Source organism: Caloenas nicobarica, chromosome Z (genome assembly GCF_036013445.1).
Source record: "Caloenas nicobarica isolate bCalNic1 chromosome Z, bCalNic1.hap1, whole genome shotgun sequence".
Taxonomy (NCBI): Eukaryota; Metazoa; Chordata; class Aves; order Columbiformes; family Columbidae; genus Caloenas; species Caloenas nicobarica.
Genome location: NC_088284.1, coordinates 609,172 through 625,569, shown reverse-complemented (window position 1 = coordinate 625,569; position 16,398 = coordinate 609,172). Strand labels below are relative to the sequence as shown.

Sequence of the window (16,398 nt, the reverse complement as noted above, 5' to 3'; positions counted from 1 at the left end):
CCTGAAATAAGAGTTTAATTGTCACGCGTGAGCGTAACCTGGTGACCTTTGCTCCAGGTTTGTTTTCCTGTGCTCAGCTTGGCAGAGGAGAGGGGAGATGCGGTTCGTACCCTCAGGGCAGGATCCTGTGTTCTCTGCGGAACCGAGATTTTTATCGAAGACTGCGAAATTGCCACTGACGGGTTTCGAGGTTAAGATCTCACAAGAATTATGCTGAGACTGGTCACGTACTGTTGGTGTGACCTTCCAAAGATCGCTGTGGCGCTCGCAGGGGCTCGGCTGTCCCCTTGGGGCGCCTGTTCTGCTGTGTCCCGGGCAGCACACCAGCTCCTCCGCCCGGCAGCTCCCCAGCCTGTCACCTTCGCTGCCTTGCTTGACTCGTGCCCTCTGCGGTTGGTTTGCGGTGTTTTGCCGTTTTCCCTTTAAGTGCACCCGGGTTTTGATTTGGAAGGTGCGTTGGAACGGAGGGTGATCTGCCTTGGCGACAGGCGGGGTGAGATGCTCATGTGCGGAACGGGTTTTTCACTCGGTCACGGCCTGGGTTGGTTTAATCCGCCAAGAAACCAAAGTAAGAATCAGCAGGACTCTTCTGCAATCTAACCGGTCTCAGATTGAGACAGTTAGCATTTTCAGTTGCTAAAAGGTTTAGGAGTAGCCTGGCCTGTTAGGCTTGCTGTAGAAAAAAATTTTGCTCTTTAAGTAGGGGACAAATATTCTATTTAGTTTTGAAGCTGCAAATCGTAGTTGATTTTTCACAGTAACAGGGAGAATTAAGGAGCCGTTTGTTTGTGTGACCGTATGTTCTTATTGTGTCCCACACTCCGGGGGCTCCCTGTTTTTTCATTCAGGATAACTCAAGTTCCAGCGGTTAAAACGTTGGGTTAAAGGTTTGTCATCTTTTGCATTCTGATGTGTTTTGCAACAAAACACCGAGTTAAAGATCTGTTGTCTTTGCTGTTTTGTTATGTTTTGCAAACTTTCAGGTGCAATAAAAGCAGAGCTGAGGTGCTCAGTGGCTGAAACCGGATTCGCAGAGTCTCTGCGTGCAGGTAACTTTCCAGCCCGATCTGGTTTCCCTCCTTCCCTCAGTGGAAATTTCCCTCGCTGGCGCCTATCTCGGCTTGGAATCAGAAATGGCTCCGCACGGAGGGGAGAACAAACCACAACCCCAGCAGCCACTCCCTGCCGGTTCTGTTGGGTTTTCTGCAGGTGAAAGCCCAGATTGCCGTCCTGTCCCCCCGCTGCCGTGGTGAGGGACGTTCATCGCCGAGCCGCGGTGGCTCTCGGCGGCTCTGGGGACGTGTCCCGCGGGCGGGGGGGCCGGGGCAGCCGCGCGTTCTCTGGTAAGTTTGGCGTTCGGTGCCGGCGTGGACGCCTCGGTGTGACGTCTGGTGTGCTCCAGCGCCCGGGTGACACCGGTCCTGGTGTCCCCAGCCCATGTGACTGAGGCTGCCCGGGGTCTGTGCGACTCGGAAAACGTGAGAGGAGGTTTGTCCGTCTGGAGGGATTTGACTTTATGGACGGTTTTGTATACCTTTTACAAGGCGGTTGTAGGGGAACATATTCAATGTTTAATCTCTGGTCTGCATGGCGTCTGTTCAAATATTGCTTTGCATTGATCCAGATGTTGTGCCTTTCACACTTGTCTGTTCGTTTAAAAAAGCCAAGCTTCTAATTTTATACCCGTATCGATTGTTATTTCAGTGCTCTTAACGCATACTCTGAGTCTATCGCGGGATTTTCTGTGCCATAGGAAGGTGACGCCTACAGCTTTGCTTCTGACACCAGACTCTGGGTTGCTGTGGGTTTCCTTTTGCGTGTATTCACAACGTACGGTTGTGTGTTCCAAGCTCGCTCAGGTTGGTTTTCGTAGCACTCGGGTGTGCGTTAGCTGGTGTGGGCTGAGCCGCCTGTCCCGGGCTGTCCTCGGCAGGGGACCCTCGCCGGGGTGAGGGTGCGCACAGCTCCGCTTCGCCCGCCGCCTCCCCTGGTGTGCCCACAGCTCTCCCCCAACCCTCCCAGCCTCATTAGTCCAAGGGCAGGAGGGCTTCTGAATACGTTTGCTTAATGGGAATGCATTAGTAGGTGTTAGAAATGACTCTGCTTTTCAGAGCACCTGGAGAAAGTGAATGCAGTGTTCATTTAAAAAATAATTTTAAAATGTGAATCACGCACATAAATACACAAACAACAGTCTCCTAAATCTGTAAACCCATCTGTATTCCCTTATCTGTTTTCTGAGGTGAATCGGGGTCTGTTTATTGTTAGTGAGGGCTGGGTTTTGCTGCATGGTTGGTTTTCAGTTTCCTAGCTTGGTTCCACCTAAATCGGATAAGTCTGCCAAGGGGAAAATTAACTCTGTCCCAGCCAAAACCGGCACAAGTGGCAATGTGAGTTACAGATCAGAAAACACAGCCTGTCTGAAGGTTATCCTTCAGGACAGAAGAAAACTATGTAACCCCTGACATTTTTCAGGGAGGCAAGAATACACAAACTTCATGTTAATCATTGGACAAAGCAGAATTAAGTATGAATGTGGTTCGCGGTGGAGCTCGGCGTTAATACGTAACCCAGTGCTTTATGGCAGCCCTGCCGCAGTGGGCGAGGTGCAGGCTGAGGGCACAGTATGGGCAGGAATAGCTTCGACAAGCCAGGCTGCAGAAATGCTGTAAATGTGAGTGTTCTAGTGCTGAACCAACAGGCAGCAGCAGCCGCCTCGCTGTGCACGCACGGCCCTGCATTTCTAGCAGCACTGTGCGTCTCTTTGGTGTGTATTCAGCTCTGAGCAGAACCAGGAGAGTGCCTTTTATATACCCACTTAGCAAGATCACTAAAAGTGATTTAAAGATGGATGCAGCAGATAAGTTGCTGCTATTAACCACTGTCAGCGCCATAGTGTTTAAATCATCCAGGTACCAGTGATTACTAAATATAGAATGAAGAGGAAGGAATCCAGGTCAAAAGCTCCCATCGTGGTCTTGGGGAAGTGGGGAGAGGAACGTGGATCTTGCTGATGTCAAATATTCCCATGTTCCCTTGGGCATTGTAGAGCAGATGCTGTTGGACATGGTGTGACCGTGCAACCAGTGTCGGCGTTGGCTCCTGGTGACGTTGGACAAACCTGTGAAACCACGCGGCGCGGGATGGTGGCCTGGGAACACGGAGTGCTGGCTGCCGGGGCCCGCCAGGGCGGGCCGGTGGGGCCGGCGGCCCAGCGGCTGTTTGTTGGGTCCCGGGTCCCGTTCCCGGCAGCAGCCCCGGCGGCGGCGGCCGCTCCGGCGCGGGCCCGGGAGGCTGGCGTGCCGTGGGGGCTCGGCGCCCCCTCGCTCTGCCCCCGCGCGCTCTGCCTGCCCACCCCGTGTGCTGCAGGAAGGAAAACCGGGCAGGCGCTGCTTTGGGGGGGTCCCGGCTCGTGTCCTGGAGCCTGGCCACCGCCGTGGGTGTGATCCAACTGCCTCTCATCGCTTTTACTGGCTTACGGTTGCCAGAGAATGGAACTTGGTGTTGGGAAAACTGCTCTGTGAGAATGCGCAGCTAATCGATTACTTAGGAAAGTCTTGCAGTCAAGATAGTTAACTGCCAATAAGTTGTTTTCTGCTGGACTTGTGTTCATCAGCATTGTTGTCTACTCAGCGTGAGGTCGACTTTCTGCTCAGTGGCATGTCAGTTCATGTGGTACCTAAAGCTGTTTATCTGTAAAGAACTTAGGACAGTGTTGTCTCGTGGCATCTGTTTCGTTTTTAAGATATGTACAGGCTAATGAATCAAGTGCCTTTTTCAAGCCCAGCAGAACGACGGTGCTGCGGTCCGTGCCCTGCGCCCGAGCCGGGGCCTCCCTGCGCTCCCCGCGGGACGGGACGCGGCCATCCGGGGGCTGCCCGTGGCTGCCATGGAGCCGACGTACACAAGCAGAAACACGTACACGTGTGCAAAGAGGCTGCCCCTGGTAAACCTCCCGCGTTCCATCAGCCAGCGGTGGCAGAACTTCCTAACGCAGCAGCTCAGTCGAGATGGTCCGTTTTGTTGTCATCAATTAATGAATGGGTAATGCCTGACCCATTTTTGTAACAATTTGGTTTGTATCTTCTAGGCCTTCCGGTGTTCATGACAAATGTAGATGAATTTATATAGAAAATATCTTCTTTTTACCCCTCTTTTTAAAAAAAACTGCTGATTTTCTGATAGCGATGTTTTCAGAGTCATATATAATGATGTATAATAAACTGTTGTATGCTTGCTTTCTCCAAATCATTAGTGGGCTTATGCATTTCTTCCATACCTTCTTTCATCTGTCTGTTTCCTATGCTGAAGACTGCAGACCTACTTTGTATTGAAGTCTTTTGATAAGACTGATCATTCTCAGCAAGTTAAGATTTATAAGTGGAGCCAGCATATTTTATTAGACCACTTAACTTAGCAGTTGTATTTGGCAAAAGTAGACAAGCTTTTGGGCACAGATGTCTCTTAGGATCAGCTTTGTTAACCTGCTCTATACAGTCCTGTTTGTTCCTCGTTTTGTGAGTGAGGACTCCAGCCGTCCGTCCCTGCCCGTCCCCCGCGCACAGGGTCCCCACGAGAGCCGCGTCTGCATCACCGCGCTTCTCCTTCATCCTCCACGTGCGCTCCTCAGCCCGTTCTCCACCCGCGCCTGGGGTTTTCCTGCCTCCGAAATCCAGTCAGCTGGGTCGGTGCCCGATGGAGCGGACTGGGAGCTGGGGAGTGTCCCCGGGTACCTGTGGTGTCGCGGGATTTGGGTGCGCTGGCTGCTGACTCGGTCTTGTGCTTCCAGAGCGATCCGTCACCCCGTGCCGGGCACGAGCGACGAGCCCAGGGCTTACGGGAGCTGCTGGCAAGCGGTCCTGCTTTGTAGGTGGCTCACTCTGCAGTGACGGTTAACTCTTCGGCGGTTTTATGATTATTTAATCCGGAGGGTGTGTCCGGATGACACGGAACTCGGTGAAGATGTTCTCCGTGCTTGTACATAAATTGAGCCACATGTGACTGAGTGTTGTAGGCTGAAGCTGGGATTTCTGCTCGTGGTGCCACATAAATCTCCACATAGCGGTGCTGGCTGTTAGCGGCTGCCTCCGGCTGCCCTTCACTCAGCTGCCCAGCTCTTCTCCCCTTTTCCTCGGTTTTGTTGGCGTGTCGGTGGTGGCTCTGCAGCTCACAGTGTTGGTCGGGTTCAGAAACACCTCGTGGGAGCGGAATAAACTGGGCAGGAGAGCTGCTTCGGTTGGCACTTCCTGCTGGAAGGGAGGTATGCGTAAACATGTCCTTAATCTCCACAAGCGCACGCACCGCTTAGCTAAAGATTAGCTCGGGCTCAAAGCTATGAAGAGATCACCTCATCTGCGGTTTGGATCCTTGGTCTTCTCACTCAGAATTTTTCCATGTTTAGTGATTCTGGTGATCTTGTCTTGGCTACTCGGTCGTGCCCCGGGTTTACTACGAAAACACAACAAAATCCTGATTTTTCTTTCCTCGCACAGTCTTTTCAGAGGAGGGTGGGTGGAAACCCGTGTCAGGTGGTGGTTGCTCTGTGTTTCAGGTCTCCCTGTGCCTAGCCAAGCAGTCCTTTATCTGATTTCTGGGTGCACAATGAGGTGAGGTTACCTCTCTGTCGCTCTCAAAATTTAACTCCTTTCTTTACCCAGACACAGCAGACTTGCAGATAAATGAAGACATTGGCACACAAGGAGCAAGCATACGAATATGAAAAATGTGTTGTTTTTTCCCTGCCCCTCAGTTTTCCCTCCCCCGGCAGCATTCCCAGCGAAGGGCCATGGGGGACAGGGCTTTGGGGTGTCAGCCGGGGCTGCTGCCGGTCCCGTGGGGTGTGCGAGCTGCCCGTGGAGCCCGCGTCCGCACCGGCTCGGCGTTGGTGTGCTCACCTGAGCTGCAACGTCCTTTCCTTGTGCTGTTAGGAACACCTGTGGGTTTGCTGCTTTGGGGAGCGCTTTTCGGCAAAATGATACAGATAAGAAAAGCTGGTGCATCACGAGAGAGTTATTTTGCAGACAAGCTGTCTGAGCAGCTACTCTCGTGGTTCAGAACTCTATATACTGTCGTGTTCTGCAGAAGAACTTTCCATCGTCCGAAATCCACATCGCTCCTTGTATACAATAGATGTTTCCAAAGTCAGTCTCTTACTGACTGAAGGAAAAATTTGGAGGGTAGCTAGGCGAGGCCTTGTTTCTGATGGAGGTGTTATTTTAAAAAACATTACATGTATTTCCTGCATATGAAAATTTGAACAAACTTTTGCAAAAGCAGTTTCTGCTTGGTAAAATGGAATATTTAGCAGAGGCTGAGAGCCCGTGTGCAAGGAGGGACCGGGGTCATCTGTGCTGGCGTCCCTAAAGAGTGAAGTGAAACTGCAAGGATGTGTTTGATAATTTACCTATTTAGTTAGTCTGGAGCATCCTTTTTGTGTCTTGCAGAACCTGAATTAGGGATCCTGTAGCAGTTGGACTTCTTCCTGTTCTGTGATTTTTATTTAGTTAGTTTAAAGTTAGTTAATAAGCAGAGATGATTTTAGTGCAGAAACAAGATGTCACTCTAGCAAAGTTGATGTTGTACTTTGTGGAAGGAAATCCGAGTAGCATTGATAATATAGTAACTGTCAGAAATCCCTCTTTTTGTCCCTCTTTATTTAGTATTACACCTTCTTATCCTCCAGTTCTCCTTCAGTAAAGTCAGAATAGGCTGCACTTCTGACTTCTTTTTTCCTGCACTGTCTTCTCTCAGTGAAGGAATTTTCTTGATTGCAATTTGCAAGTTCGTTGCCTTTTGTCTGTTTTAAAAAAATCAGTATCTGCTAACACAACACCTTTGAATTGTTCCTTTTCACATGCTCGGCTCTCTGGTAAGCGTTAGGCTCCCTTGGGAAGGAATTCTGATTTCCTAATTAGAAACTACTTTGGCCAGTGGGAAGTGCTGCTGGAAAGAACACCAACAAACACATTTCCAGAAAGGATTTGCATCTTCAGGCTTTTGTTTCAGTGCGGCACGATTAGCGTGTCAGGCTGAAACTCGCCCTGCAGACCGTTCCAGTGAGGTGTGGTGTTTTTCTCCAGAGCCTTGTGCTTCTGCCTCCTTCCCAGCGGCGGAACTGGGCTGGACGGGCTCCGCTTTGCTGCTGGGCTGGTTCTGACCTTCCCAAGAATCTCAGACGTCTCAGGTGCTGCTAACAAGTCCGCGTCTCGCTCTGGCTATCTAGAGCAAACAGAATCAGCGGGGAATGGTCGTGCCAGGATCAGCCTGTGGGAAACGGTTATCGTTTTCTGAGCAAGCTCGAGGAACAGGCTCGAGTTACTGTAATTGAATCTTGTAGCTGGCAGCTCTGGGAGGCTTATCGGAGCAAACGCTGCAACTGATACGGGTGACTGCAGAACCTGTTTGTGTAGGATCCTGCCCGGATTTCACTTCGGTGGCCCCTTCGAGTAGCAAAAACAAACTGGTCAAACAGGGTGGAGAAAAAAACAGTGAAAAATAGCATTTTTACCAATGTTTGTCAGGAGCTTAATGCAAGAAACTGAGTATCAGGTTGATGTCCCAGTAACAGGCATCTTCAGTAATTAGTGTGTGTCATTGAAGGTTGGTTTTGAGCTCTGTGTATACCAAGGTGAGGAGACAGGTTTAGACATAGTAGTTTTAAGGATTTATTTTTAATCTTGCACTTTTTTCTTTTTTAAACCACAGACATCTCTCTGACCAAAAAGTATTGGCATTATTGGACAAAAATGTTATTAATATTTTCCCTTGCGTTTGAAGGGACAGCTTTAAAGTCCAAGCAGAATGAATTTCTGTGGAGTGTGGATCATGGAGGATTTGAAATGGCCCTGCTCAGCAAATTGTCCTCCTCTTATTATTACTATTATTGTTATATTATTATTACCATGACATTATTACTATTATCTACTCTCATTCTGCTTTTGTTTAAGTCTTTATCAGCTCTGACTGCAGTTGGATGCTCTTCGTGGTTGGATTTGGGCTGCTGTTCAGCAGATCAAGTGTGTACCTCCTTGCAAGAGGTTTTTCTTGTCCAAATCCGACCTAGGAAAGACTCCTGCTCTCTAAAGGCTGCGAGTTCATTCATAGTTATTCTCTTGCAAACTGTTGATCTTGCAAAATGAATTACAGGATAAACATTAAACCCATTTTCTTTTTTATTAACAGGAGGAGTCCCGTGTCCTCAGGGTAAAGGTGGTTTCTGGCATTGATCTGGCGAAAAAAGACATCTTTGGTGCCAGGTGGGTGTTCTATGTTGGCTATTTCGTGCGTTTAAACAGAGTAAACTTAGCAGAGCAAGGATGCTTTCTAATCGATGTTCATAAACGCGATGAGAGATCCTGTTGATTACAACCAATGCAAGCGATGTGTTGGCAGGAAAGCCGCTGGTCTCACCGGGGGCTGTCGGTGCCCTGTCCCACCTCGGGAAGCTCAGGCTTTAATTCCAGCTGAGCCCTGAACCACCTGGAGTTTAAACTGGGAGCTTGAGAGGGAAAGGAGGAGGTTTTGAGGTGCGCAAGGCAGCCTGCGTGTGATCGCTTCCCTTCAGCTGTGCAGCAGAAGATGGGGCGAACAGGCCATAGTTTGCAGTGGTCTTTGGCCAAAACAATAGTTGTCAAACAAGAAAACTGCTTTTAAATGGTCAAATGGAAAGATACAGATACAGTCGCTTTGTGTGTTCTCAAGTGTTTCATTTTGAAAGAATTAGTCACGGATGTAGAAATAGCTTTTCTCCAGGTTGGGGCTTGCTGTGCAATGACTTAAAGAATCGAATCAGGTGGTAATTGGGGAGAAGCTGGTTCTGGAGCCAAAACAAACTGGAGAACGGGACTTTTGGGTTTTTTTCCCTGAAGATTCATTCAAGTTTGACATTGTTGCTATCTTGAGCCTAAGTGTGATGAAATTCTGCACTTTGGATGCTCCAATCTACTTAGAAGTTTTTTTCAGTTTGAAATTAGCGGTATCCAATTTAGCTGTTATTGAAATGACTAATTTCTTAATGTATAAATGAGCCTTCCCTGTGGATTTTCCTGTATTTCTTTAATGATGCTTGCAAATCGTTCATTAGCTTGCACATCTAGCTCGAAACTACATGAAAGCAGCAGTTGAAAGTTTAATCAACTTCAATTTTTTTGGTGAAATTTGCAACAAACGTTCCTTTGGTAGCTGTGTGCAGAATATGGTAAGATGAAGCTTTTTACTTTCTTTCCACAAATTTGTTGTTTCGAAGAACAGCTTTTGGTGCTGACCATAAGCGAAGCAGCAGCTCCTGGCTCCCAGCATCAGCCTCTGCCCCTGCACCACCCTTGGGCTGGCGTGGGATGCTGCAGCACCAAAACCAAAGAGAGCAGCAAATTCCAGAGAAGAGGTGGGGCTGAGGCACGGAGGAAACAAGATTTCTGTCAAATACTGACCCTAGAATTGCCATATTTATGTGCTAACTCCGCTTATTCCAGATCTCATTTAATTTGGCCTTTTCATTCTATTACAGATTTCTGGTTTACTTATATTTAATTGGCTGGACGTTGTTTCCGCATTATTTCCAGAGCTTTAAATTTTACCACCTCTTTTGGAAAAAAAGTAAAGCGAGGGGTTGGAATATTAAATATGCTCGTTAAGGTGAACATTATATAAATATTGAAGTGCATGGCAAGTTCACAGACGTAATCTGGGAGAAGGGGGAATCCTTTTAGGTGTTCATTTGATTTATTAAAGGATACACTGGAAACTTTCCAGCTGAATCCCCCGGCATTGCGGTATCTCCTTCGGTCGTACTTCTCACAGAACTTTTGCAAATACTTAAGACGTGTTCAAAAGAAGTCCTAAAATTTGTTTAGGAATTGATAAATTCTAAAAATATCTTTTCTCTTTGAAAATGCATAAAGTTAAAACAAAGTTAAATTTGAACTGAGTTTCTACTGATGTGGCCCTTAAATATTTACGTAAACTGTCTCCAGTCAGTAGGGCTTCCATGGAATCGGACAGTTAAAGCCATATTCCCAACTTATGTTTTTAACTTTTACTAAAGAACTATTTAAAACGAAGTTGAGACTAACAGCATCATATATCATACGCTTAGTGAAGTGCTTGTAGTGGTGTGCTGGCGAGCTTTTGGAAAGTTTTCTTTTTTGGTTAAAAAAGTTGCAGTTTAATTTTTCTGTTGCATACCTTGCTGAGATACTAACACGTCACGCTGCTTGAACCTGAAGTACGATGTAAGTGGCTGCAGAGAGTTTCTCTAATGGAGCCATGGAGAGCGCGTTGTGCAATGCACTGATGGCCAGTGGGTATTGCCAGCGGCAACTGTGTGAAGTTAGTACTGGCCCTGCATGCTTAAGCATGAAGGACACATCACAGTCTTGCTGCTGTGTGGTGGACTGGCCCGTGTATTTCCCACCTGGCGAATGTTGCTGTTCTACATTGGTTTCCTGTTGTTTCCCAGGCGGGGAGGCCGGGCCGGGCGAGCTGTGCCGCCAGCGGAGGGCTCTGCGGCTCCTGGTTCCCAGCGGCTCCTGGTTCCCAGCGGCTCCTGGTTCCCAGCGGCTCCTGGTTCCCAGCGGCCGCTCTGCCGCGCTCCCCGAGCGGTGCAGATGCCAGCAGGGCCGGGTGCAGGTCCACAGCGAGGCACCGAGCCGCCGCCACAGCGGGGCCGTGGCTAGGAGGTGGTAGTGCTGCCCGGCAGCTGATTTCTTACATCTAGAGCTATCAATTCCATGTGTTCCTACCAGCTGCTGGAACACAAGCGTCCATTTCTGGATGTGTTAGTGTTGGGACTCTTCCCTTTTCCCATGCTGATTTTCCCATCTGCAGTTATTGATTCAGCCGTGTCTGTGCTGATAACATGCGAGTCTACATGCCGGTGCGGGTCATGCCTCTTGTCCAAGATGCGTGCCAGGATTTTGGGTTGATCTCCCATGGGTGCGGAGCCTTCAGCTCAAAGTCAGGGCGGTGTGGGGGCTCCTGGGCCACCCCAGACAGTACAGAGCTCTCCTCTGCAGCTTCACCTTTGGTCCCAGCTGCTGACTTGCCCAAATCTTTGCAAACAATGCTTTTTGCCCTGAGAAAACTGGGAAGAACGCTTTACACACTGTGGTAGCACAGCAGGTATTTTTCAGTTGATGTAAGATGTGAAGAGACTCGGATGCTACGTAACCACGTCGAAACTACCGAAGTTGCTAGAAGCATTTGTGCTAAAGCCCAGCCCTTCCCATAGGGGTTCAGTGTTTCCATTGAATTGGAGCAGCCAGGTGTGTGTGTGGTCAGCCCTAGTGTTAGGGAGTTCACGCCAGTAATTACTGATGCACAACACATGCTGGTGCAATTAACCAGTGATTTTTGTCACTTGGAAGGGGGCTGGCTCTTGCACCACCAGGCACTTTAAGGTAGTGGCTGCTGCAGTCCTGGTCCCACTTGCTTTGCCCTGCTGGTGTGGATCTGCTGGCCGGCAGAAGACGAGCTGGGCTGATGGTTTGGCGGAACACAAGCGTGTGGCTAAAGCCGCTCGGTGGCTCGTGGCTGTGGCTGCGGGAGGAAGGACAGGAGTGCCGGGGGCCCTCTCCACGCTGCGCGGTGACGAGGTGAGCCGATCCCTGCTAATGGGAGCTGGGATCCCTTGAGGTGGTTTTTTCCTGACTTCTCTGTAACTAGAGCAGGTAAAACTTGCTGGTTAGTGTTTGTGTGGTAGATTTTTTTTTTTCCAATTTTGCTGCTGGCAATAGTTTCTACTGCTGTAAGTGCTTCTGATGTGCATTAAAACCCAGCCGATTCTACATGCATTTGTCACTGTCAGTGAACTAAAGAACCGAGCTATTTCCCCTGATGGAAGTCCTGAGGCAGGTTTAATATTTGCAGAGGATAGATTTCAGTCTAGATGAGTTTATCCAGGGAGTTTCACGTATCCCAGTTACTCTGTGGGTGTAAAAAGCGGGATATAAATGCGTCTCAGTCCATCCTAACTTGTGAGCTCCATTTTTGAAACAACTTAAAGAACAGTATCTCAAGGAACTGGAATATAGTGGCATGCAGTTTATTGTTTCGTGGCTGCTAAGGCTACCTGTGAGAAGGAGAAGCATGCACCCAGCCACCTCTGCCCCTGTCTTAGGAGGTAATAAACGGTGGATTGGGCCTCTGAAGTGAGTGTTTTGGTGCAGATTTAAGCAGGGGGCTGTAACTACTCGTTCCTGTTTCAGTCTCGGCAGACTCCTGTGCTGGCACCTGTGGTGTTGGGGTGCACGAGCCGGCCCTGGGCTTGGCTGTTCGCGGGGAGGGCCGGGGGTGTTGGGGGAGACCGGAGGTGGGTGTAGCTGCTCCGTTCTGCAGAGACGAGCCCTGCCGAGGAACAGCTTCACCGCCGCGGGGCCGCGGGCCGGCTGGGAGCTCAGGCTGCCGTTCGAGGGAGTTCGTGCGCCAGTTTGTGCACCCAGCCCGCGTCAGCCCAGGTAGCCACGCTGCTTTGTTTGCGTGGGGGAGCCTGCGCGGTGGCTGCACAGCTGCCCCGCGTCTCGCTTTAAAGTCTTTCTGGCTCCCCCAGGCACTCGCGTGTTATTACTCCATAATAAATACTGTTCCGCTACTGGGGGGGAGGAAAGCAATGTGCACTCTCAGCCCGGAGCTTTATTTTGGACACTCTGCCAAGAAACAGTCAGTCTTTGTGTGTTCGTAGGGCTTTGCTATGAAATCATCGCTGGGGTGGCAGACACGGGTTTTGGTTCCTTTTTTAGTAGGCTGAGAACCACGGAGCGTGTGCCAGTGTGTGCCTGCGCACGGCCCTCGCGACGGGCTGTAATCATACCTAAGGAGGGGGTGAAGCAGAATTATGGGAAAAATCCACTTTGCTTCATTTTTGACTTTCGTCAGGGAAGGGAAAACAAAGCTGTCCTGGATTTGGTGTCGGTTACGTTTCCGCGAAGCCGCGGTTCTATCGGACTGCTGTTTTCTGGGCTGCGGAAAACCAAAATGCTGGTGTTCTTGTTCCAAGAAGCAAATAAAATAATGTCCTTGAACTGTTTTATGAATGCCAGGTAAATTATAAGATATTTCAGTAATGCCTATCAAGAAGCATAGTGCTAAATTTTCAGCTGTGTAGCAAAAGTAAAAGACCCTGAGTGGGTGGCTGAGTTTTGGCTCTCCTGTTCTGTTCCTTACTCTTCCAAACACTACAAAAAGGATTGCAATTTTGGGCTTCTTTGTAAAGAACTTTGAAGTATATGGAGGCGCTGCTCTAGAAGTATTATTTGGTGAATAAATATATAATGCTCTGTTTTAATTGAAAATGAATGTGAATAAATTGATGTAGAAATAGATCAATAAATAATATATTACAGTTAAACATTTTTTTGAAGCCTGTAATGGTATTTAAAGTGTTGCAGTATTGTTTACAGACTGTCAGAAGATAAAGATGTTATTCTGGTAACATTTGATATCTTTTATTTGTACTTGTATACTTTACAATGAAAATGAGCACAGATTTAATGCGTAACTTCCAGTGTATCTGGATTTTGATAATTTTCTTGCAGTTTGAAAAGTTTTAGATTTCATTTAAAAGTTTGTTTCCCCTAAATTGTATTTTGAAAAAGAAACCCAGGACCAAGGTCTGTTTCCAGGAGTTGATTCTCTTTCAAGAATACAAAGTAATCCTATAGTCAATGGCTTTGTTGTTGAGTAGGGTTCCTGAAAACGGTGCATTTCTCTTAAAATGAGGGCTTCCAGCAGTGCAGTGAGGTGTTTCTCAGCTCAGACAGGAGAGGCCAGTAAAACCTCTGTGTTCGTTGTTCTCAGAGCGCCAGGACAGCTGTGGGTGAGGGTCTCTGGCCAGCTCTGGGCCGGGACAGGCTGGAGCATCGACAGCCTCTGGGCAGCCTGCTCAGTGCTTCGCCACTCGCAGGAACAAACAGGCGTCTTGTGTTCAGGTGGAGTTTCACATGTTTCTGTTTGTGCCCATTGCACCTCATCCTGTCTCAGGGCACTACGGAGAAGAGTCTGTCTCCCTCGTCTTGATCCCTTCCATCAGGTATTTATACCCACGGATAATGTCCCCCTGGCCCTTCTCCAGGTGAACAGTCCCAGATCTCTCTCTGTCCTGGTACGAGAGGGTCTCTTCGTCATCTTTGTGACCCTTCGTGGACCCTCTCCGGTATGTCCGTGTCTCTCATAGCGGAGAGCCCAGCACCGGACACGGCGCTGCAGATGTGGCCTCAGCTCCCTCAGCCCGGTGGCAACACTGGTGCAGCCCAGGACACCACGAGCCTTCTTTGTGGCACATGGTCAGCTTGGTGTCCACCGGGACCCCTTGCCCTTCACGAGCTCCTTGAGGAGACAGCAGAGGTATTTCTATAGTGACTGCGCGTTAGAGTGACAGAGCCTCATTCTCCTTTTTCTGCCTCGGTTTGGGTGCTTGCTTGCACCTTTGGTGCGATTATAATGCTGCTCAGTCGCTTATTTCTCTACCCAATGCCCATTATTAACACAGCAAACCGTGCGGCTTGTAACATGCTGTGTTGCATGTGAACGTTTTATAAATTTATACAAATTTTATAAGTGTCTACAGAGAGTAGAAACAAAATGAAGAATGGGGCTTTTTCAGGAGTCTGACATCTGAGAGATAATGTTGACCTATGTGACCAGAGTTGAAAAACTAACTATTTTAAAGATCACGTCGTAATTTTTAGGCATTAGTTGTATGTCCAAGGAGGAGTGTGGGTACGTACGGAGTGGGACGCTGCAGGCCGATGTGACGCTGTCCTGGGGAAATGACTCACCAGAGCCCTGCCCCGTCCTCCCTGGCACCTTCTGCGCCAGGAGGAGCGGTTTGATAAGATGGAAAGCGTGATGGTGAATCTCCTCAAAACCGCATCGCAACAATGAGTAATAGCACACCAGAACAAAACTGAACTCCCCCTCTCAGCAGTTTTTGATTAGTGTTCTTGAAGCTGTTCTCTTGGGTAATTCGTGTCTGCAGCTTCCCGTTGCCGTATTTGAAAGCAGCTGCCTTCTCTTCTGCAGATGTAGCTGCTGAGCTTTGACAGGCAACCGCTAACCCCTGCGTGCACAAGCTTTTCTTAAATCTGTCTTAATAAACATCTTCTTATGACAATGATCTTTGTAACTAAGAACTTAATCTTAGGTGATGACTCACGGCAAATTTCCTATCATCTCCAAAACAAGGAAGAATTTTCTTGGCTTGATTTGTGTTTTCCTCCTGGCATACAAAATGTTGCTGTTAAGTGTCTTTCTGCTACTAAAGGTAATACGTCTGTTACTAAAGGTGCCTTGTGTGTTTCAAGATTTCACTTAGTTCACCCTGTAACTGCCAGCCTAACACAGCTGTGGAGAAACTTGAGTGCCGTTATGTGATGGCAGCTGAGGAGGTTTTGCCTTTCCTGGGGTTGCTTTGGTCCCTGGTGCGGGTTGTTACCCCGAGCAGCCGGTGCGTGGCTGTGAGCAGAGAGGTTTTGCCTTTCCTGGGGTTGCTTTGCTCCCTGGTGCAGGTTGTTACCCCGAGCAGCCGGTGCGTGGCTGTGAGCAGAGAGGTTTTGCCTTTCCCGGGGTTGCTTTGGTCCCTGGTGCGGGTCGCTACCCCGAGCAGCCGGTGCGTGGCTGTGAGCAGAGAGGTTTTGCCTTTCCTAGGGTTGCTTTGGTCCCTGGTGCGGGTTGTTACCCCGAGCAGCCGGTGCGTGGCTGTGAGCAGAGAGGTTTTGCCTTTCCTGGGGTTGCTTTGCTCCCTGGTGCGGGTCGCTACCCTGAGCAGCCGGTGCGTGGCTGTCAGCAGAGAGGTTTTGCCTTTCCTGGGGTTGCTTTGGTCCCTGGTGCGGGTCGCTACCCCGAGCAGCCGGTGCATGGCTGTGAGCAAGAGGTTTTGCCTTTCCTAGGGTTGCTTTGGTCCCTGGTGCGGGTTGTTACCCCGAGCAGCTGGTGCATGGCTGTGAGCAGAGAGGTTTTGCCTTTCCTGGGGTTGCTTTGGTCCCTGGTGCGGGTCGCTACCCCGAGCAGCCGGTGCATGGCTGTGAGCAGAGAGGTTTTGCCTTTCCTGGGGTTGCTTTGCTCCCTGGTGCGGGTTGTTACCCCGAGCAGCCGGTGCGTGGCTGTGAGCAGAGAGGTTTTGCCTTTCCTGGGGTTACTTTGGTCCCTGGTGCGGGTTGTTACCCCGAGCAGCCGGTGCATGGCTGTGAGCAGAGAGGTTTTGCCTTTCCTGGGGTTGCTTTGGTCCCTGGTGCGGGTCGCTACCCCGAGCAGCCGGTGCGTGGCTGTGAGCAGAGAGGTTTTGCCTTTCCTGGGGTTGCTTTGGTCCCTGGTGCGGGTCGCTACCCCGAGCAGCCGGTGCGTGGCTGTGAGCAGAGAGGTTTTGCCTTTCCTGGGGTTGCTTTGGTCCCTGGTGCGGGTCGCTAC

General features: G+C 49.4%; 1 protein-coding gene across 3 annotated transcripts in view; it reads left to right on the top strand.

Moving 5' to 3' along the window:
• Positions 1-16,398, top strand: part of NEDD4L (NEDD4 like E3 ubiquitin protein ligase) — a 152,263-nt gene that overhangs the window by 49,663 nt on the left and 86,202 nt on the right. For all 3 annotated transcript variants that reach the window (XM_065657442.1, XM_065657443.1, XM_065657441.1), the window contains one exon: positions 8,182-8,255. In XM_065657442.1, the coding sequence (XP_065513514.1) occupies positions 8,182-8,255 (74 nt within the window). The remainder of the gene's footprint in view (positions 1-8,181; positions 8,256-16,398) is intronic.